This window comes from Eptesicus fuscus, chromosome 7, assembly GCF_027574615.1.
Source record: "Eptesicus fuscus isolate TK198812 chromosome 7, DD_ASM_mEF_20220401, whole genome shotgun sequence".
In the NCBI taxonomy this organism is placed as follows: Eukaryota; Metazoa; Chordata; class Mammalia; order Chiroptera; family Vespertilionidae; genus Eptesicus; species Eptesicus fuscus.
The window spans coordinates 33,179,344-33,202,292 of NC_072479.1; the positions used below are offsets into that span (position 1 = coordinate 33,179,344).

Sequence of the window (22,949 nt, forward strand, 5' to 3'; positions counted from 1 at the left end):
TTACTTACTTGAATATATTCCTCACCTCAGAAAATATCCTTAACAGTGAAAGCACAGTGACTTTTCACTTTCAATCTCAATAATTAACACAAATTTTGATATATGTAGACATAAGCATGAATGAATGAATGAATGAATGAATGAAATGTATTCATTCTTTCAAACTGGGTAGACTCCAGAATGCAAGAATAAACAGGGTGACAGTGGTTCCAATTCTCACACAACTCATAGACAAATAGAGAAGACAACCACTCTCCTAATTTCACTAAAGTAGGATACATGAAGAGGAGATCCTGAAAGGGATAAAATGAGACCTGTCACATAAGAATAAGTTAATCGAAAGGTTGAAGGAGGTTCCAGGTATGAGCAATGATAATTAGGAAGAAACAGAAGTGAGAGAAGACCACAGAGCCCTTGAAGAACTGATAAAATCCCCACCTTCTGGAACCTGGGTCAGAGCAGAAAGTGATGAGAAGTAGGTGAGGAGAGGTGGCAATGGTCAGATTGGTGAGGCCTTGTAGGAAATGGAAGTCACTTAAAGGTTTGAAGCACTGGAGTGACAGATTAGATTTCCATTTTAGGAAAACCACCCTGACTGGAGTGTGGCAGGATCGATTAGAGGAAGTCAGGAGTCTAGTTGGGAGCATGTTGAAGTACTCTAGGTAATAGGTGACTGTTGCTAAAGCCAGAGTGATAACCATGGAAATGAAGAAAAGATAAAATAATTAGAATATGGAGAATTAGAGCGTAACCAAAATAGACAAGTCAAGTATGACTCACTGTAGCCACATAAAAATAGCCAAGAAAAAATGAAAAGCTAGTAACCGTTTACAGAGAAAAAGTACCCCAATTATTTATATTTTATTTTCAGTATCCTTAGTACAAGTTATAATGATCCTAAAAGAAATAATTCACTAACCTCTTTGTCAGGAGTATCATTCAGGTAAATTTCAGTGTCCCCAACTGAAATCAAAACACTTTTAGAACAAACAATATCGTTGTCAAAGCATTTCTTGTTCTGGGCAATGACAGATATATCTGATTCTTCTTCACTCTGCAATGTCAATAATATTATATTAATACAATTGTATACTATACATAATTTTAGCTATTTTCATTAACAAATCTGAAAGAAGACCAAGATGTACGATAGTGAGTATTAAAACTGAAATACAACTTACCTCTAAAATAAAGTTCATTTTGATCTAATAGTACGAAAAATATACCAAGATAGCTTAATGTTTAAACATTTATCTCTAATATATTCTGTTAATTTTTTTCTAGCAAAGCTTTTTTCCCCATCCTATCTAATAAAAGAATAATATGCAAATTAACCATCACTCCGCTACACCCACCAGCCACGCCCACCAGCCATGCCCACCAGCCAATCAGGAACGATTATGCAAATTAACCCAGCCAAGATGGCTCCGGTCATGGAGAGAGCAGGAGGGAGGCTTGGGTTTCCCCGGCAATAGAGAAAGCCAAGCTTTCTGCACACCCTGGCTGGCCCTGGCCTCTGCTTAAGGCTACAAAGTTTCAATTATAGAAGATAAATATATCCCAGATACCAGGGCCTCCACTTGAGTTGCCGGGGGGCATGGCCAGCCTGCAAACCACCACAAGCCCCTCGCCCAGGCTGCCCCATGCCCCAAGGGAACCCCCACCCTGATCTGGGACACCCTTCAGGGCAAACCAGCTGGCCCCCACCCATGCACCAGGCCTCTATCCTACCTAATAAAAGAGTAATATGCAGACTGATCATCACTCCAACACACAAGATCAAGATAGCTGCCCTTATGTGGTCAAAGATCCTGCCCCCATGTGGACACAAGATGGCCACCACAAGATGGCCAGCAGGGGAGGGCAGTTGGGAGGGACCAGGCCTGCAAGGGAGGGCAGTTGTGGGTGATCAAGCCTGCAGGAGAGGGCAGTTAGGGGTGACCAGGCCAGCAGAGGAGGGAAGTTGGGGGCAAACATGCTGGCAGGGGAGCAGTTAGACATCAATCAGGCTGGCAGGCAGAAGTGGTTAGGGGCAATCAGGAAGGCAGGCAGGTGAGCAGTTGGGAGCCAGCAGTCCTGGATTGGAGAGGGTGTAGGCTGGGCTGAGGGACACCCCCCCCCCCATGCACGAATTTCCTGTACCGGGCCTCTAGTCTTATAATAATATCAGAGGCCCAGTGCATGAAAATTCATGCACTGGAGGGGGAGGGGGTCTCTCAGCCCAGGCTGCCCCCTCCCACAGTCCGGGAGCCCTCAGGGGCAGGAGGCGACCTGACGATTAGGGGAAGGCAATGCCCCCATCACACCTCTGCTGCTGCCACTGCCAGCAGTGCAAGCCTTGGCCAGCCCTGATTACCTGAGCCTCGGGCAGCCTTGGGCGGCTGGGCAGCCACCATCCAAGGCTTGCTTGTGCTTCGGGCCAGCCCTGGGCAGCTGGGCAGATGAGGGTGGGTCCAGCTGCACCACGCACCTGCCACTCCCCACCACCTCCACTGGCGGGGCTGAAAGGACTGGGGACTCCGGCAGGGCTGAGGGGACTGGGAGCCGTCATCTTGTGGCTATGGGCGACACCATTTTTGTGAAGGTGTGACGGTCAATTTGCATAGTCCCTCTTTATTAGATAGGATTAACTCAAATGTATTAACCAGTTTATTTCCAATAAATAAGCCAAAACACATGTTGTTTAGGGGAATTTTTACAAAAATTCATTTTAGACAACACTTTTGTCTTATCTTTAGGAATTTTCTGACTAAATAATTATATGCCTACAAGTGAACACTGAAATAGATACAAAACCTTGGAACATGTTAGTAAATAAGATAATGCATATCATTTGAGGGATTCCTTTGAGCTTTATATATGTTATCTCACTTAATTTTATGGTACTTTTTGAATTAAGTATTATCTCCATTTTACAGATTAGGAAACAGAGGTTAAGAAGGATTAACTGATTGTCCAAGGTTAATAAGCTAAATAAGGGCAGATACAGAGTTTTAATTTTTTTAAATTGATTTAGAGAGAGAGAGAGAAGAGAGAGAGAACCATCTATCAGCTGCCTCCTGTAGGCACCCTGACTGGGGATTGAACCCACAACCTAGGTATGTGCCCTGACCCAGAATCAAACCCACAACATTTTGGTGTACAGGATGATGCTCCAACCAACTGAGCCACACCAGCCAGGGTTCTAATTTTTTTTTTTTTTTTTTTTTTTTTTTTTGCCTCTTGTAGAGAAATTAGCAAGAGTCTAATAGTGGTTAAAGAGAAAAGAGAAAAGTCAATGGTAGGTGATAGGAAATCCTTAGTCTGAGAGAGTATTTAGCCCCAGACACTCTAAATCTAACCCCCTTACCTCTCACTTCACCCTCACCTTTTTTTGGCCACTCCCCACTCCATCCCTAAGAACATGCTCTCTAGAATCAGGGTTTCTAATTTTGTATCTCACTTTCATGGATGACTCCTATAGTTTTACAGACCCTGAAAATTCATTGTAAAATGCTGTTTTTAAATATCTATATTTTTCTAGGAAGAAAACCCTTGGTTTCAATCAAATTTTTGAAGTGGTCCTTATCCCCCCAAAAGTTAAAAGCCACACTGCTCTAACTTAGGGACAGTGGAAATTTCATCAGAAAAAAAGCGATATTTCTCTGGACTCAATATCCACTTTTCGAGGACTCACACACATGAATCCTTGTCATATTTAGACATTTGGGTCAGTGTTTATTTTCAAAGTGAGAAAAGTCTTTAAATGTTTGGAAATCACATAGGTCTTGATGCAAATTCTTCACACTTAGTTTTTCATATCGCCAGCAATATGAGCATTAGCTCAATATAGCTCTTGGTTTTTCTAAATTCTTCCTGTCTCACTAGTAATTACCGTAGCATCCTGCCTAGAGGACCGGCTTTCAATCAATGTTGCTGACAGTAACTGATGTTTCCCTCTGCACCCCACTTTTCCTTCCTTCATAGCACTGAGAGCTCTTGCTTCCTAGCCATCCTTTTGCAAAGCAGGGACTGCATTTTGAAAAGGGGAATAAAATGATTATGGCATTGTACTACTAAAAAAAATAATGCCACACTTTCTTGCCTTTGTGAACAATTTTCAAAGAACAAAAATAATATGTAATTTAGGGTTTTGTTTTGTTCCTCTTCTTGGGAAGACTTAGATAAAGGATGTAAGAAGCTGGCTGAAAGGCTGTCTATGGCCATCACATTTCTATTACTAATAATTAAAGTGACTCAATGTTCGCTGTGCTTTTGATATTAACTCAAAAAAGCCAAGAAGCATTCTGTATTGTATGGTCTTGTAATAGCATGTTATGTTGACAGTAACTTGAAATAATATCAATTCCTAAGAATCACATTTCTCCAGTTTCCATTTCTCATGTATTTCAAGCTACATTCGGTTTGAAGATAATGCTGCAGAGTTGCTAAGCAACATAGTGAGTGTGATTACAAAGCTAGAGGGGGAAAAAGTCAACATCAATGTGCCACATGGATTCCTCAAACTCTTTATGCTCAGGTACTGAAAACATTATAGAGAATATTCTCCCAAGTGATTCTAAAACATAAAATGTCAGCACTTCTCAAGGTAGTGTATTGTTTTACTTGACACCTCAGTCTTAACCTTTTAAGAGTAACTACCCCACACCGTGGGCATTGTACCTGGGCTGCAGGCTCCCTCACCAGAGGGGGACATGCAGGAGGCAGCCTATTGATGCCTTGTTCTTGCATCGATCTTACTCTCTCTCTAAAATCAGTAAAAATATTTTTTTAAGAGAGTACCCCACACAAAGTCCCTGCTGTATACAGTAGCCACAGGCATCCATGTTTATGTCCCACAGCTGCTTGGACCCAAAGTAATACATTCACTCATGGGCCAATGGACTTTAATGCTGACAAGAAAAAACACAGCTCTACCCAATTAGATTATCTCTCTCCCATTTGAACCAGAAAATAGCGACTTAGAAAAGTTTTGTATAGTAAGATCTGAGGGTGAATAGACAGAGAGAATAAAGGCGGAGTGGGAGCTGAACAGGTGAGAGCAAGCTTAGGACATGAAGGAAAACAAAACAATGATTGAACTGAAGTCAAGATGGAGACAAGCCCTAGCTGGTTGGGCTCAGTGGACAGAGTGTCGGCCTGTAACCGAAGGGTCCCAGGTTCTATTCCAGTCAAGGGCACATGTCCAGGTGGCAGGCTCGATCCCCAGTAAGGGGTGTGCAGGATGCAGCTGATTAATGAGTCTCTCTCATCATTGATGTTTCTATCTCTTTCTCCCTCTCCCTTCCTCTCTCTGAAATCAATAACAATATTTTTTTTTAAAAAAGGGATGGAGACAAAATATAGAAGAGTTACACAAGCAAGCCCGAGTAAGCAGAAAGCAGAGCATTCACAGAGAGATGGTCCAAGCTGCAGCAATGACATCAGAGCACCCCTGAATTCCTGCTGCCAGGAGGCAGAACCACCCTGCAGTTGTCACCTTTGTGAGGCGCTGGGCCCTGTTCAAGGACGTTATTTCCCTCTGGGTTTTACACTCAAATCACCACAGCACCCACTCCCTACTGTTTGTTTCCTGAAATAGCAAACGCTTAACTCAATGTCACTTCCAAGAAATACCACCCTGAGGTGCTTCACTGCAAAGGAAATCTACTTGAAAATCACCGATAAAGAAGTGTTATAATTGGGTGAAATACACCAGGTACGAAGCCTTCTGCTTCCATGAAACTTTCCTGTTAACTGATTCTCTAGTCAAAATCTGTTACATCTCCACAGCAGAGCTTTCATTTGGCCCAGCCTTTTAGCTTCTTGTTTAATAATGACTCCCTAAATGTAAAACAATTGAGGGTAAGGCTAATCTTATAAAATAAGAGAGAAATATGCTAATTATCCATTACACACTGAGGCATAACGACCAACCATGTAACGACCTGATCAGGGATCAACAGGAGGGTGGGGCAGCGAACTACAAGAGGATGGCGGAGAGCTACAGGAGGGGGCAGGGCAGCAAGCTTTGAGGGTGGCGGGGGAGGAGCTACAGGAGGGCAAGGCAGCAGGCAGAGAGCTACAGGAGGGTGGCAGTGACCTACTGGCGCACGGATTCGTGTGCAAGGCTACTAGTATCATCATAATTGTACCCTTAACAGTGCCTAGCATAAAGGCATAGAGTGTAGATTCTAATATGTAATTAATTATTATAAAAAGTTTAAAAAATTACTAGAAAACCTATGCTAAATTACTATTGAAATGTTTTAGGAAGTTTCGGTACATGGAGTCTATTATCAAAGTATGTAAGTTACTACAATGCAAAGTAAATACTGAACCTTAATATCTAAGACTAATAATGGAGATGAATCTTATGAATAAAAGATCACAACTATCTTGCCTGAAACTTCCAATAAGGATATGATATTTAAGAGTTAACTTATATGAACGATGTAGAAAATTATTTAAACACTGATTTCCTGAAAGGGCACTTAAAGAATTAATTCAATAAACTCCAAGATTTTCACCTTCTTACTCAAATAGATTTTTAAAATATGCAAAAGCCATCTACAAAGTAGTGTTCATATAATTCTAAAAATTAAATAAAATTTAAGATCCATTTCCATTTCAGCTTTGGAAACATTAATGTATCAGAATTGGGGGGGATAATATACTAGTATTTTAGATTGTATCATCCAATTTAATTTACTTTTTAAAATTTCTGATTTTCCTGATATAAAAATGCCTAGAAAACTATAAAGAACTGATTTGGGTTGAAAATATCCACTGTTATATAGACAATCACTGAAGGCCCAAGTTATTGTCTGCCTCTGAGCCCTTTGTCTTCACATGTTGCCATGCAAACAATATAAGTAAAATCTGCTAAAGGGGGTCATTGAGAGGATTGGATGAGCAGTTTATCCATGAGCTGAATCCAGACAGTTAGAGTCTCCTTAACCCTCCCTGTCTTTGGAATGTAAGTTCTGCCCACCATTCCCACAGTGGGGGCCATTTTCAAGGACACAGCCTTGAGAGATCAATGTGCTGGGGAGACCTTCGATGGCAGAAGTGGCTGAAGTCAAGTAAGGCCTCTCCGTAAACAAGATTCTGACAGGTAAGTGTGGAGAGCTACTTGTCTCACTGCTGCCCAAGGCAAGCCTCCTCTGCAAGCTCCATTGCTCACTAAAACTGCCTCCTACCCATCTGGAGTAGCCTGCCTCTTTCTTCGGTCTCTCCTGGCCCTCAGTGTCCAGGGGCCAGTTTTAGATTTCATCTGGGCAACTCCCAAATTTGCAAACAAACATGCACCTGGGAGACAAACCACTTTAAGAATCATTTCAGGAACAGAGAAGATAAACATTAAATAACGTTTCGTTGGATTTGCATTTAGGTCATTGTTGACTTTTACAGTTGCATTTTTTTTTATCAATTTTGTGATTAGGTTATTAATAACTCTCCCCCACCAGCCTAAGATAAGGAAAGACCCATATCTTTTTTTTTTTTTTTTTTTGCTGATCATTGTACATGCACTTCTTATTATAGAGTCTGACACATATAAATCACGTAAGATATATTGATGTGAAAATGATGCAAAGAATTTGAGAGCAATGAAATTAGGAGGGTTTTCAGAGGCTTAAAGAAAGCACTGAACTTTTGAGATACCACCTGAAGAGAATTTTGAAAAACCTAATCTAGAACAAATGATAAGAAAAACCCTAGCAGTGATGGGGGCTTGCCACAGACTAAAGGAAGTCGACTTTAGCTCTGAACTTAGGAGTTAAAAATTATATTTCTCAATTTTGTTGAAGATCATCAGTGTTCCCGCTTGAGGTTTTAGCACAGCTCAAGGTGCTGTTTGGTTTTACATCTCTTTTTTTCTCTTAAACAAGTCTTAACTCAGGAAGCACAATTACAACCTTTTTTTCCTAAATTAGATAATTTAGGAAAACACACTTAAAAAATAATGTGCACCCTGGCTGGTTTGGCTCAGTGGATAGAGCATCGACCTGCAGACTCAAGGGTCCCAGGTTCGATTCAGGTCAAGGGCATGTACCTTAGTTGCGGGCACATACCCAGTAGGGAGTGTGCAGGAGGCAGCTGATTGATGTTTCTCTCTCATCGATATTTCTAACTCTCTATCCCTCTTCCTTCCTCTCTGTAAAAAAATCAATAAAATATATTTTAAAAAATAATAATGTGCTATATTTCCTATGCTATTTATAGTAAGGGTAAACAGCCTCCAAAATGAATAAAATATCAGAGAACCTAATTATTTTTAAGGATTATCAGGCACCAACCAATATATAATAAGCACTTATTCTGTACCTAGAACTAGGTTACATTTAAAACTGCAGAGTTGTGAGATTTTTTTAAAAATTACTTTAATATCTCTTTAAATGTGAGGGTAAAATAACATTATACTTATAAAATAAAGTTGAAAAGTATTAATTTTTTAATTTAAATATGTTTTTATTGATTTCAGAGAGAGGAAGGGAAAGGAAAGGGAGATAGAAACATTGATCATGAGAGAGAATCATGGATCGGCTGCCTCCTGCACATCCCCTACTGGGGATCGAGCCCACAACCCGGGCATATACCCTGACTGGGAATCAAACCGTGACCTCCTGGTTCATGGGTCAATGACCAACCTCTGAGCCACACCAGCAGGGATGAGAAAGTATTAATTTTTAAAAGTCCAACTGTCCACAGGGTCCAAAGAAATAAATGATGAGTTTCACCAGATAAAAATGTGTTACAAATAACAAAGATAAAGCCTGGAATCTGTAATCATGACAAGTAGGAAAGAGAGCTGCTTGGTAAGAAATAATTAAAGCTGCCATTCACAGAAATGACTCTTGCCACTGAAAAGCGTAAGAGGAAAGGAAAAGAAAGGGAAAGGCACCAGCATGTTCCTGGGAGAAAGAGCACAATGAATCCCCATCCAAAGGATTAGTGTTTGTGTTGGTTTTTTTTTAATTAAATCTTTATTGTTGAAAGTATTACATATGTCCCCTTTTTTCCCCCCATTGACCTCTTCTAGTCCACCCCTGCCTGCCACTCCAGGCCTTCACCACACTATTGTCTGTGTCCATGGGTTATGCATAACGTAATAAATAATTCACTTGTATAATTCTAATTAATTATTAATAGTAAGTTTTTTATTACCAAATTAAATTAAAAGTTAAGTTCTAAAGTCTGTTGTTTGTAGTCATACTTTCTTTTTTTTGCTTATTTTTATTTTTTATTTCTTTTCATACTTTCTTTCTTAAAGAATGTTATTTAAGAAAGAACACTTCTGCTTGACAAGCAGAAAGGCACATGTAATTCTAGAACCTGAAAATGTAGTTTTAATATTTTTCATATCTTAATCTTACTGCATGAACCCTAAATTTACTACATAAATTTTAATTCAGAAATTAAAGATTCAAATTTCATTGCTTACTGAAAGATTAGAAGAATATTTCCTGTGACATATCTTCTCATATACAGGCAGTCAAACCTTATTAAAATTTGAAGTTGAACATGATGTATTCATTTTAATAGAAGAATATAATGGCAAGTTAAAGTGATGATAGGAAATCGAGTTTCTAAAGCCTAAAAAGCCAAACCTTAGTATATCTTGCCTGCTAAATGGAATGGTACTGTTCTATTACAGCATTAATAAAAAGAGACTGCTGTAATCAGGTAGCATCAAACATAAAGATACACTTTCATTTTTCCAGGAGAGTTGAGACAAATATTTTAAAGGACTTTATGAACAATCACTATTTGAAAATATAGTGGTAAATACTATGATTATTGTGAAGGCAAATGAGAGGTTAAGAAAAAGCCAGGCAGAACATACAGATCAAATAAGTAGTTATTAAGAGTTTACCAAACACCCAGCATTTTGCTAAGTTATTTGGGGAGAAAAAAATAAATGTAAGGCATGGTCCCTGTCTTCAAAACTTTAGAATTTTCTTGGAGAAATCTGTTCAAATGTAGAATATATACAATAGGCATGTCTTTGTTAGCATTAAATAGGCCATAAAAATTGTTAACTGAATGAAATGATAATGAATAAGCATGGATCATTGTCACAAAGTTAAAAATGTTTGCAAACACGGTGATATGTGAATACAGTTTTAATAGTTTTAGTAAATACTTAAAAACAAATTTTCCTGTATACAAATGAAAATAAAGTTTGGCAAAATTTTTGTTTTATTACGTAAAATGATATTTTTAAAAGCACCTTTAACTACCATTAATGAAATGTCCAATGGAAACACGTTATGTTTGACATGATATTGTTAATAATACTTCCTTTTTCCTAGATGTGACTTAAATTTTACTATTCAGAATAAGAAGAAAATTTCAAAAGTAATTCAAATCTGTTTCTTAAAGAAGAAAGTGCTCTACATCCTTGCTACTCAAAGAGTAGCCCTTGGACATGGGACATTGTGGTAGTTTGCTAAAAATGGCAAGATCCAAGATCCTGCTCCAAACCTATGGAGTCAGGATATGTATTTTACAAAATCTTCAGATGGTGTGCATGGATACCAAAGTTTAAAAAGCACTGCTCTACATACTTCATGTTAAAGGCATGTATATCCATTTATAGCAAATATTAGATTACTAGTTAAGTGTAAGCTTGTGGTTTCTCCCTCTAGTAGAGACTTAAAAAATTGAACAGATAATTATTCAGCTTTTACAATGCCACCATAATTGTGTTAGCTCCTATGAAGAACCCAAAAGAAGTGTAATATAGCCCTGGCCAATGTGTTTCAGTTGGTTGGAGTGTCATCCTGTGCACTGGAAGGTCATGGATTTGATTCCTGATCAGGGCACATACCTAGGTTGTGGGTAGTCAATCCCCAGAATGAAAAAAAAAAAAATGTTATTGTGGGGATGAAATGGATTCAGAAAGCCAGCCTAGAAGTTGAGGGTTAGAGGTGTACATGTTGATTTGGAACTCTTCAGCCTATAGGGGTGGTTAAGTAAGATTGTGGGTGAACACACCAAGCATTAGGAGAAAAGGACAGATTACCAAAAAAAAAGACATCCAGTTCAGTCAACATTCATTAAACAACTATGTTCCCAACACAGTGGTCTGTGCTAGTTCTTTCCCTGAATGATCCAAGTCAGTCACGTAGGGTCAGAAAGAAGAAAAGGCAACAAAGACACAAAGAAGAAACCAAAAGAGACATTAAAGGGCTCAAACTGGATAATATCCAGAAGGTCAAAGGAGGAAGACACTTAAAGCAATGTCAGAGGCACCTAAATACCAAAGGAAATGAGGGTTTGGTACAAAATGAGTCTGGCTGATTTTGAGAAAGTGGTATCAGTTTATGTATTCAAATTTCTAAACTGTTATCTACAACCCCAAGCTTCTCCATTTACAACCTAAATGGCAGGGGATGAAAAAAAATTGAATGTAGAATTGTTCACTAAGAGGACAAATACTCATTGATGTATATGGATCATGGTGTCTTCCTTATACTACAAAAACAATCAAAACAACACAAAACTCCTTTAGGCAAGTTGTCATCATCTATAATTATCTGCCAAATCCATTCCCAGGGACTAACTCTTTAAGAAACATAAAATTGTTCACAAAGGAAGCCAAGAATTTTACCAAAAGGGAAATTCAGTGGCTTAAAACATAAGCAGGAGCTTTGTTCAAGTTTGGAAGGCTATAGATTTTAGTTTGTTTCCTTATTTAATTGAATTAATATAAAATTGGAATGTGTCTACATTCTTGACATATGCTTAAAGAACAGTATCACACACAAACCTCTACTAACAGGAAAGTTGGAGGGGGGGGGGGGGGGGGGCAACATGCATTTAAAATAATCACAGGTAACTTTGCTGGAGGAAATCTGTTATTTTGTTTATTTTTGTGCAATTTTTTTCTAAAGCTTAGTTTTTGGATTTAGAAGTTTAATTCTTTGATCAGTGATATCTAAATAAAACTTAGGTATACAGAAAATCCAAATTCATTAAACGTATGAGAAATTTGAAGGATTTTTTCAGATATACAAAGCCTAGGGATTACCAAAACCTATCAAAATAGCATGTCTAGAATTGAGAATAATGCCTTTTGATTGCTACAACCATAAACAAATCATAGTCCAATACATGATTTAATGTCTTATATTTCTAGTCACCCACTTAAGTCTGTAAAAATAAAGCAGCTGACATTTATTGTATAGTAACTATATATCAAGCACTATCTGAGAGTGTTGCATAGTTCAGTTAATCCTAAGAACTACCCTGGGAATAGGTCTAATTATTATCCTCATTTTACAAATAAGAAAACAGAGGCACAGAAAATTTCAGAATTGGCTCATCACTTATCTATACTAATAATAGAGGAATATGCAAATTGTCCAGGATGCTGTCACAGTAACAGTAATGACCAAACAGCAGGCTGCATGGGGCAACCAGGCTGGCAGGGGGAGGGCTTTTGGGGGTGACCAGGCCAGTAGGGGGGGGGGTAGTTGGGGGCGACCAGGCTGGCAGGGGGGGCAGTAAGGGGTGACCAGGCTGGTGGGGGTGGCAGTTAGGGGAAACTAGGCTGGCAGAGGGGGCCAGTTGGGGGTGACCAGGCCAGCATGGGTGGGCAGGCCAGCGGGAGGGGGAAGTTAGGGGCAACCAGGCCACAGAGGGGGAAAGTAAGGGGCGACCAGGCCCACAGTGGGGGGCAGATGGGGGCAACCAGGCAGGCAGTGGGGGCAGTTAGGGGCATTTAGGCAGGCAGGCAGGTGAGCATTTAGGAGCCAGTGGTTCCGGATGTGAGAGGGATGTCCGACTGCCGGTTCCAGATTGTGAGAGGGATGTCTGACTGCCGGTTTAGGCCCGATCCCCAGGATTAGGCCTAAACCGGCAGTCGGACATCCCTCGAGGGGTCCCAGATTGGAGAGGGTGCAGGCTTGGCTGAGGGACACACACAAACCCCGTGCACGAATTTCGAGCACTGGGCCTCTAGTAAATAGTAAAACTTTAGAATGAGCCAAGGAAATTAGATTTAAATTGCTTAATTTTATAAATTATATTAATGATGTATGGATTTGATATACCATGGCCCAGCATACTTGTATTTTTACATTGCCTTTACATAATTGCAAATAAAAGTATAAGTAATTGTGACATACCTTTATCAAAAATACCTGGCAATCACCAATATAGTCATATTCCAGTCCATCAAAAGAATGATAATGCCGATCCCCATATATTGTGCACACTGCTGGACATGGATAGTATGTGCAATTGAACATTCCTCGTCGACAAACACTATTAGAAAATAACAGAAGTCCCCATTGTAAGAAACATGGCTCTCATTAAGTTTTTCAAGTGGCATAAACATTGGAAGGTTTGCATTCAAGAGCAATCACTGAGCCAATAGCCCTTATAAATATTGCCAATTTGTTCTGATAACATTACTCTGACTAATTAGGCATATATTTACCACTTTGTTTAAATAAAATATCAGACACCACAACCAATCCCAGAAATTGTGCCTGGGTTACACTGAAAACAGATGTTGGAATGAAAAAATTGAACATAGGCATGCTGGTAGCCAAAAGACCACAATGCCATCTTGATACTTGAGTCTATTTAAATACATTAGGTGTAATTTTGTTCATGAGCTTAGAATCTTTATCTGCATTTTAAGAAAATTATATTTCAATTTTATGGTTTTCTTTAGGCTGGTTTCCAAAACTAAAACCTTCCATTAAATGTGAACTTCTTTTTGGAATTTTTATCACTTTCTTATAAACTTGAGATATTTTTTCTTATTACATTTTCAAATTGTCATATTTTACACTTTTCTAATGTGTGAAACAAATATGCATAAAAATAATGGTATGATTCCCTAGAGATAGAAGCTCTCTATCAATGCATGAATGACTTTAAAATCTTATTTACTCAGGCTTGATTTGTTTTTGTTGAAGTCAGTCACCTTAAGTAAATATAAGATGGTCGAAACTAATACAATTGCTTAGGATGTTTTTTGTCAAATAAATGAACCTGATTACCAGGTATAACATGGTGTAGCAATCACTTCTCCTGAGAGGTACTCCCAGTCTTTCCAGATGCACGGACAGCTTTCAGGAACATAACACTTTCCTCGGTGCTCCGCCATTCTTCCAAAAGAAAAGTAAATGCTATGTAGTGTAAACTACTAATTTCAGTTTTCAAAGAAATCAGTAATCTCATCATATTCAAAACCATCTCTATTCATTACATCTGTCATAGGCATGTTCAAGCTGGCCTATTGAAGGGTTGAACCCAATCCTTATCTCCCTCCTCTTCTTTCCATATAGTATCTTGCATATCACAGTAGGAAGTAAATGCCAGGCAAATGACTGGATGCAGTAATTTTGATCTTTTGCTATCATTTAATATAATAAAAGGGAGACAAAAGCCAAAATTCATAGGTAAAATGAGTTATTCTGGAAAAGAAATTTAAAGAGGTAGTGAGGGCCCCTTTCTTCAATATTTACTGCTTAAGAGAAAGAGTCTGTAGGTATAACAATTTTGATAAAATAGTGAATTATAAGATATATAACATTTTTTGTTATGAAACAGAGAAAGTAATCAAAAGCTTCTTTTGTGAGTGGCTTCGAGTGATTATGCTGATGACTGATGAGTTTTTTTATAACTAATCAAAACTGGTGTGCTGCATCCATGAAGTAGATATTATTACACCCATTCTTAAAAGAGGAAGTTGAGGCTGTAAGTGGTTAACTTTTTCTGACATACTTCAGTTAATAACAAGGAGGACCAGCATTTGGACCCAATTCTATATAATTCTTTCCACTATATTACTTTGCATTTCTTTAATCCACGGTGACTTCTAAACTAAGTCCTTTTATAGTCAACTAGAGGCCTGGTGCACAAATTTGTGCACTCAGGGCAGGGGTCCCTCAACCTGGCCTGAGCCCTCTTGCAGTCTGGGAGCCCTCAGGGGATGTCAGACTGATGGCTTAGGCCCGCTCCCCAGGGGGAGCAGGCCTAAGCCATCAGTCGGACATCCTTAGTGCTGCCATGGAGGTGGAAGATACTCCTGCGTTGAGCATCTGCCCCCTGGTGGTCAGTGCACATCATAGCAACTGGTCTACTGGTCAACTGTCTGCCTCCTGGTGGTCAGTGCATGTCATAGCGAGTGGTTGAGCAGCCTTAGCATATCATTAGCATATTATGCTTTGATTGGTTTAACGGACAGCTGGATGACTGGACACTTAGCATATTAGGCTTTTATTATATAGAATGAATCACTGGCACTATCAGGAGCCTCATGAAAACAAGTTATAGACTTATTGTCCTAAAATAAGGCAACCAGGGTCATATGGAAGACAATCCAAATCATATTACCATAAACAACTTTGTAATAGAAAGTCCTGAAGAGCAAAATTATTTCCAAATCAGTCAGAGGCCTCTTAGTCAATATCAACTATATTTATGCAATACATTTCTTTAAGTTTTTGTAATGAGATTTGACCAGTAAGAATATAAGTCATTGTTGAACTGAAAGTCAAAAGTGACAGCAAATAGATACTTTTAAAATAATAGCATCAACCACAAGCATATGAAACAAAATTAGGATGTAGCTTTATCTAATCAGCCATGCATCTGCAATAGTCATAATCAAATCAAGTAAGTAAGCAGTGATGTAGGCCTCAATTATTTTATCATAATGAAGGTTTTATTTTCCTTGTTCTTTTTACTAAAATGTCTTCCTTATTCAGCTGCTCCATGGCCTGGTTCCTACCTGCCTTTATTTCAGCCTCCACGTGTGTCCTTCCTTCTAAAGAGCTTGGTACAGTCCCAAGTTACGTGGCTCTTCAACCTAGTCTAGATAGGGACCATTTAGACAAATGCGACTCTCCTGGGAAGCTGACCACAAAACCTCTCTCTTCTTTGCTCCCGGTTTATAAGAACCGAGCCCAGGGATCCTTTGTGTGAATATGCTCATCGAGGAAGAATGAGTGACCTATTTGCCTTAGGTGGCCCTCCATCTGAGCACTGCCTCTATTCATTAGGAGAAGAGAAAGGCCAGGGAGGCCATATTGTAAATGCGCCTGCCAGAAAGCAAATAGCCCCCAGATTCACAAGTGTTATGCATTCCTGCTACTGAAGGAAATTTACAAAGATAAGAGTAGATTATGCTGCCATAAAATAGTGAACCCTATTTATTGAGTGTACACACACACACACACACACACACACACACACATACACACATGCAAGCAGGCACACACAGGCACACAAAGGCACACGTCACAATGCCTAATTGAGATTTTAAGGAAACTTGCAGAAAACCACTCAGCCCACATCAGCAGAGCTGGTATTTGAACTCCGGTGTATCTGAGCCAGAGTTCCCACTGTTACCCATGGTCCTATACAGACTCAACACACCATTTTCTGTAATATCCATTAGATAAAGCAGTTGGCATCGCCATTATAACTTAATATCAACAGTAATAGCACCAAAGAATACACAAAAGATATACACTAAAATGTAGTCAATGAAGAGTGGTTCACTATCAATTTTCCAAAATTGCAGTTGAATCAGGGAATAAATGTTAAGTCCATCCTAAAATTAGTTCTCTCATCAATTCACTGTATTACTTTAATGACATTGTATTATTCTAATACTATCTTAATTAATTAATGCTATATTAATACTTCAGTACTTGAATAATATTGTACACACTCTATTATTTTAACAATATTGTACACTTAACATGTGTGACATTATTTAATCACTAGAGGCCCGATGCACAAAATTCGTGCAAGAGTAGGCCTTCCTTCCCCCAGCTGCCAGCACTGGCTTCCCTCCTGCACCTGGGACCTGGGCTTCCCTCACAGAGGGAGGCCCCTCCCACCCGCTGCAGCCCGCTAGTTGGTGGCCTGGGCCTCCCTCTGCGGGGCGATCATGGAGCCCCCCAATTAATCGCCTCACAGGCTGGTTGCATGGGCCTCCCTTTGCAGTGCAGTCATGGGGCAATGGCCAGGCCCCTGACCAATCGCATGGCACCCGCCTTGGCTGGCCTGGTGTCAGTGGGTGTCACAGCGTGGTCCCGGATGGTCATTCTGCTGTTCGGCCATTCGGTCAATTTGCATATTATGCTTTTATTATATAAGATATGTTATATTAATGTGTAATATGTATTATCTCACAAATAACATATGTGATATGTTACATGAATGTAAAATCACGGTTACAATAGTCTTCTAGTTACCAACTAGTTAACCACCAGTCAACCAGACAACAATTTTAACTATTTTTGTAAATTATGGTTTTAAGTGCTCTTGTGGTATTTTTAAAATTAAATCTTGAATGTTCTGAATTGTCAAGAAAAAGAGGCTTACCCTGGAGCACAAACACAGCCACTTATGCAGGGTGAGGATGGGGCACAAGTGAAGTTCATGGCCAGGTTTGCACATGTAATCTCACAATTTACACCACCAGCTGGCAATTCGGGATCAGGAAACCTGCAGTTGAAATACACTTTTCCCTCGGGGCAGGCATGAACTTCAGGGACAAGGCACAGACAAAATACCCTTAAGTTTGTATTCACTCCATAGACAGATAATCGTATTGAAGTGCATTGTATCAAAACACAAGTGACCATAGAATATTTTACCAGTTACTATTACATCATTCTCTTACTCCGTGAAGTTTGGTTGGTGAGTTTACAAACATTCTCTAGCCAGATTCCCTTTATAAACATCTAAATTCCAAAACCTTCTTTGAGTTTCAAAACCATAGCTTCCTTCCATAATGCGATAACTAAACAACTAGTATATAATATTATGAGGTCAACAAGCAGGGCATTTTGATTAATCCAAACATATGTCCTCAACTTTTGAGGAATAGCAATTATTATAGTTAAACTTTACAAATCTCTGTGTTAACAACACATGATTCTTTTAGGTCTTGCTTCATCTCCGAGTCCTTACTGATATCAGTCCTCACTATATAGTGGAAGTACAAAAGTGGACATAATTATGGGTAGGCTAGAACTACAAATTCCTCCAAAAAGCATTTGGGGTTAGAGGGATTAAAAAAGGTCCCTTATTAGGGGTCAAAAGGATCACATCTTGTGGATTCCTCCATAAGAAATCTGGCCTGGATGTCCCCTTCTTTAACTCTGAGTCCCCTTGAAGCAAAGGGGGTAAGGCAGGGGTGGCCCAGAAGCTACGGAACATGTGTGGTCCATGAGCAAAGCCTAGAAGAAGCCCTAGGTAACCTGAATCCTTATAAAGTAAATCCAAGGCATATAATTCAAAGCTAATTTATAATAATACTAGAGGCCCAGTGCACGAAATTCGTGCACAGGTAGGGTCCCTAGCAGCTGCTGGTTGGGGCCTCCCTTTCCTAACTGCCAGCTGCCAGCCAGGTCCTTCCTTCATTCTGCGCCACCCCCTAATGGTCAGTGCACGTCATAGCGAGGAATTGAACTCCCGGTCAGTCGAACTCCCGAGGGACACTTTGCATATTAGGCTTTTATATAGATAGATAGATAGATAGATAGATAGATAGATAGATAGATAGATATACATGACCATGGAAATAAATAACAAAGGAATAGCTCACAGCCTGCACTCTTTCTGTCCACTAAAATCAGTGAAAGTAGTGTTGTTTATTATTTGCCTAGAATTTCCCCACAGTGATTAAAAATTTGATGCCTTTTGTATGGTAAAAATAAATAATATAGCATCCCCTAACCTTATAGGATCTTCAGGAATGATATACAATTGTAAAGTGGCATTCTAACAAGACAGGAGTAGATATCATTTCGCATGCCATTTTTAAAGGGATAGCTGCTAGTCCTAATGCCTTGTTATTTATAATGTAGCCCAGGAGCCTGTGGCAATGGCATGACATCGACCTTCCCTAGAAAGGTAGAATCTCAGGCATCACCCCTGACCTGCTGAATCAGAATCGGCACTTTAACAAGATCCCGGGGTAATTGTGTGCACATTAGTATCTGAGAAATCTGGTCTACAGTAGTTTCACAGCTTCTGTTGCACAAGTAGGCTACAACAGGTGTCAAGACACATATCCCTAAATCCTTTTGGGCACCGGGGTTAGTTCTGGGGTAGGCAGAACCCCTGGGTTGATGACCTCTGCCCCTAAACCTTTTACGTTCAACCCAGACTGTCCTACATATATTGTAATTTCTAGTGTGAAAAAAGTTAGGAAGCGCTGGAGCACCATGCTGAGAAACGTTCCCAAGGCTATACTCATGCACATTGGCCAAGGAGGGGTGTGATGGGGTAAAGGCTTCTGCCAGAAAAGTTGGGGCAGTACTAGAGCTGCATTCTCCTCAGGGAAAATACATTATCTAGATCTTACCAGTAGAGGGCGGTGCTGGCTCATCACATTTCACAGTCCCATTTGAACATTGGCTAGTAAAAGTAAAGAAATGTTACAAATCCAAATCTGTTCTTTTTTCTGTATTTCACAAACAATATAATGGATAAGAATTGATTGAATATATATACAAATGTTATTCTTTCCCATTTAAATTTTTCTACAAATAAGTTATTGGCCAATTTGAAGAGAGTTATTTCAATTAACATTTTTATCAAACACATATATAAGTCACTGTGATAGGCATGGAAGAGACAAAGACCAAAATTCATAGTCTTTACTCAAGTAAAGGCCATAATACTCAGTTGGAATGTAGTACAAAGCCATAGAGGGGAAGAACAGTGTTCTATGTAAAAAAGTGCAATGCAGGAAGTGGCAGGAGATGCAGATGACAAAGGGGCAAAGGCCAGCTCTTATTCAGACACTCAGACTTTGTCCCTGAGGTAGACCATTGACCTTAACCAGAGAAGTGATATGGTTGGTCTGAATTCTAGAAAAATCATTCTGGCAGTAGCACTGACAACATAATAAAGTTACAGCTTCCTTGCAACTTAAGTTCTAAAGTCAGGGCATAAGACAAAAACCCAATACAGGCCAAGTTAATTCTGAAGCTCCTTTAAAAAGCTGTCATGATAGGGAACAACAAATCAGTTCTCAGTAACTCCAACATCAACAGTTTTTCCTCCAGCTTTGGACCAGATCATGTGTTCTATGTTTGAGCCCACAAGAAGAAGCTGACTAATATATAAGAGCCATGCCACATGAAAAATATGCTTATGTGTCATCTAACACAAGGATGACGACACTCAGAGGTGACATTTGCTCACATTGTGAATGGCAGAGAGGAACTGAGACAGACAGATCTCAGATCACAAAGCCAGCTTTTCCATATCATTCTGGGACATTTTTTTAGAGGAATGGCAAATGAGGTCACTGCACTACAATGGGATTTTCTTTTCTCATTGAGGACAACGATTTCTTCATTTTTTGCCAATTTACTAAAATAAATTCAATTATGTTAAATTCAGGAGAGATATACCTCCTTGGCAAAATGAAGGGGACAAGACTAGAGGCAAGACCAGGAAGAGACGCTGTTGCGGCAGTGGCAATGGAAAAGAGGGAGATTTCTACTATTTGCAGAAAGTAAACTCCACAGTCGTTAGGGTTTATTGGTTAGGGATATTGAACAGGAGGTAGGGGTCAAAACATGACTCCCAGATTTCTGGCTTGGGAAACTGTGGCTACTAGTACAACCTACTAGAGAAAGATCTAAGAACTGGTTGCCTTTGTATCTTGATTGAAGGGTGGAAGGAAGAAAGATGGAGATAACACTAAAGGTAAATTAAGCATAAACAGGATACTGCCATGAATATGAAATAAGCCGCTGAGCAAAGCAGGAAACAGGAAAAAATCACCACAGAGCCACATCGCCTGGGTTTGAATCTTGGCTTCCTTCCCAAGTTGCTTGCCTGCCTGTGCCTCATTTTATCACCTGTAAACTGGGGGCAGAGCAGCAGTACTTATCTTTTAGGGTCACAGTGACGAGTGTTTTAATAATAGATATGGAACACTTAGAGTGCTGCCAGGACTACAGAAGGTGCGTAGTAATGATGAGATATCATTCTTTTTACTATTACCTACGGTCTGTTATCATCTGTTGACACCTATGGTGGAACTGAAAAAGGAAGGTCAAGAGTTGGATGTAGATCAATTTAAACTGCTGCATGGATTTGTCTGCATTTGTAACCGCCAGGTTCCAGCCCGAGTGAGTGTTATCCTAGCGATGAGTATTATCTCACCAATGTTCCCATCAATGTTCCTAGGGAGGTGGTACACTGACTCCAGCATGTGACCTGGTTCAATCCATGTTAAAATTGCTTTTTTTAAGCAATTGGATAAAACAAAAATGAAACCCTCCCCCCAGTAACTTGCATTGTTTGAACACCCACCTCACTCCTAACTTCCATATGCAAAACCAAACTGATCAGAAGGCTTCCATCCTGCTGCGTGGCACTTCAATGCCACCCTTTTCTGCAGTTATGACTACGAGACTCAGGCATCCCATGTCGCAATGGAATAGATATTTGGTTTTAAGGATTATGTTAGGGTTATCTGCATTTTTAAGTTACAGAAGTCATATTTCAATTTATGGTTTGGGTTAAGAAATTACATCAGCATGTGTTATTTATCAAGTACAATCACCATCACTGAAATCTACCATAAGCCGGAGGGTGTTGGGATAAGCTCTCCAGGTTGATAAACGCTGCCCCTATAATGACACCGACAGTGAAATCTATAAGAAAAAAAAAGGTTAAATTAATGAAATAGGATATAAGCATATAGATTTTAGAAAACAGTAAAATTCAAATAGACCCCATGCACTGTATTGGTCATTTGAAGGCACACTCTAAAGATGGCTTCATTCAATGAGACTACAAATGGCAGAAACCATTTAAATGTGAAGTCTTGTGTAGCGTCAGATTTTGTTTTCTAAAATAAAAGTCTGTATTGTTTTAGTCACAATACAAACTGTGTTGTGTTAGTCACAAAAAAGTCCCTACATGCACCTCAAAGAGACATAACCCAGACATCAATTCCACTCTTTCCTGCAGTTACGAGTCCAGGACTTAGGCATGCCATTTAACCCTAGTATAACACAAAAGTCCTTATCGCAGGCGAGATTGGAGAAACTTCCGAGTGCTGACAGACGTTGCAGTGCTGCTACTGAAACCTGCCACCTGACCGTGACACATACGCCTTCTCATTAACTTTGATATGATAAAAACAAGTAGAAATATACCCCAGGGTTAGCCATCAGATTCCTTGGCTCTTCCTACAGCTGCTTGTGAACAAGCGCAGAGTTACACATAAATAAATAAGGTAAAGACATTAGGAAATATTAAAGAAACGACTCACAAGCAGATCTTTGCATATATGCACACTTGTTTCATGGAAAAAGTGACTGTTCAATAGTGGAGAAAATTCTTTTTTTCCCCATTAAATGGTGTTAAGTCAGTTAGATTAAGAAAGAAAAGAGATAAGCATGAAAGCTCATTTCAGGTGTAAAAGAAAAAGAGATGGAAAACTGGATGCCATGAACTGTTTCTGTGACTTACATGGGCACACAAAAGTGAAGTGTGTCTTCATAGTATTTGCCCTCAGGACAGTTGCAGCCTTCAGCACAGTCGTCATTGCACTGCTCAGGGGAGGAGAGAGCGACACAGGAGCGGCGGCAGAAGGAGGAGCAGTGATGGTACAGCATGCCTTCCTGGCACACCAATCCTGAGGACAGAGCAGCGTCAGCTGAGAGAGAGATCTCCACAGAGACAGAAGCGTTTTGTGCTGAACTACAGGTCTATGATAGATGTAAATCATGGAAAAGAAATATCAGACATCAACAAACCCAGAACACTACAGAATCCTATAACAGAAATGAATTATTAGTTACAATCTTTGCCTCAATGGAAGTAGAAGAGAAAAATGAAATTTCTATTTTGAAATTTGTTTTATCTTCACCCGAGGATATGTTATTAATTTGAGAGAGAGAGGAATGGAGGAATGGAGGGAGGGAGAGAGGGGGAGAGAGAGAGAGAGAGAGAGA

At 39.6% G+C, this 22,949-nt stretch overlaps 1 protein-coding gene across 2 annotated transcripts in view; it reads right to left on the bottom strand.

Annotated features, from left to right (window-relative positions):
- OTOGL (otogelin like) overlaps positions 1 to 22,949 on the bottom strand; it is a 143,405-nt gene that overhangs the window by 72,072 nt on the left and 48,384 nt on the right. Inside the window, exons 20-26 of one of the 2 annotated variants that reach the window (XM_054719731.1) lie at positions 22,465 to 22,630; positions 21,567 to 21,641; positions 19,331 to 19,383; positions 17,341 to 17,503; positions 14,001 to 14,108; positions 13,116 to 13,254; positions 920 to 1,054 (exon numbers count right to left, since the gene is read on the bottom strand). In XM_054719731.1, the coding sequence (XP_054575706.1) occupies positions 920 to 1,054; positions 13,116 to 13,254; positions 14,001 to 14,108; positions 17,341 to 17,503; positions 19,331 to 19,383; positions 21,567 to 21,641; positions 22,465 to 22,630 (839 nt within the window). The remainder of the gene's footprint in view (positions 1 to 919; positions 1,055 to 13,115; positions 13,255 to 14,000; positions 14,109 to 17,340; positions 17,504 to 19,330; positions 19,384 to 21,566; positions 21,642 to 22,464; positions 22,631 to 22,949) is intronic. The other variant, XM_054719732.1, reaches the window with a different exon arrangement.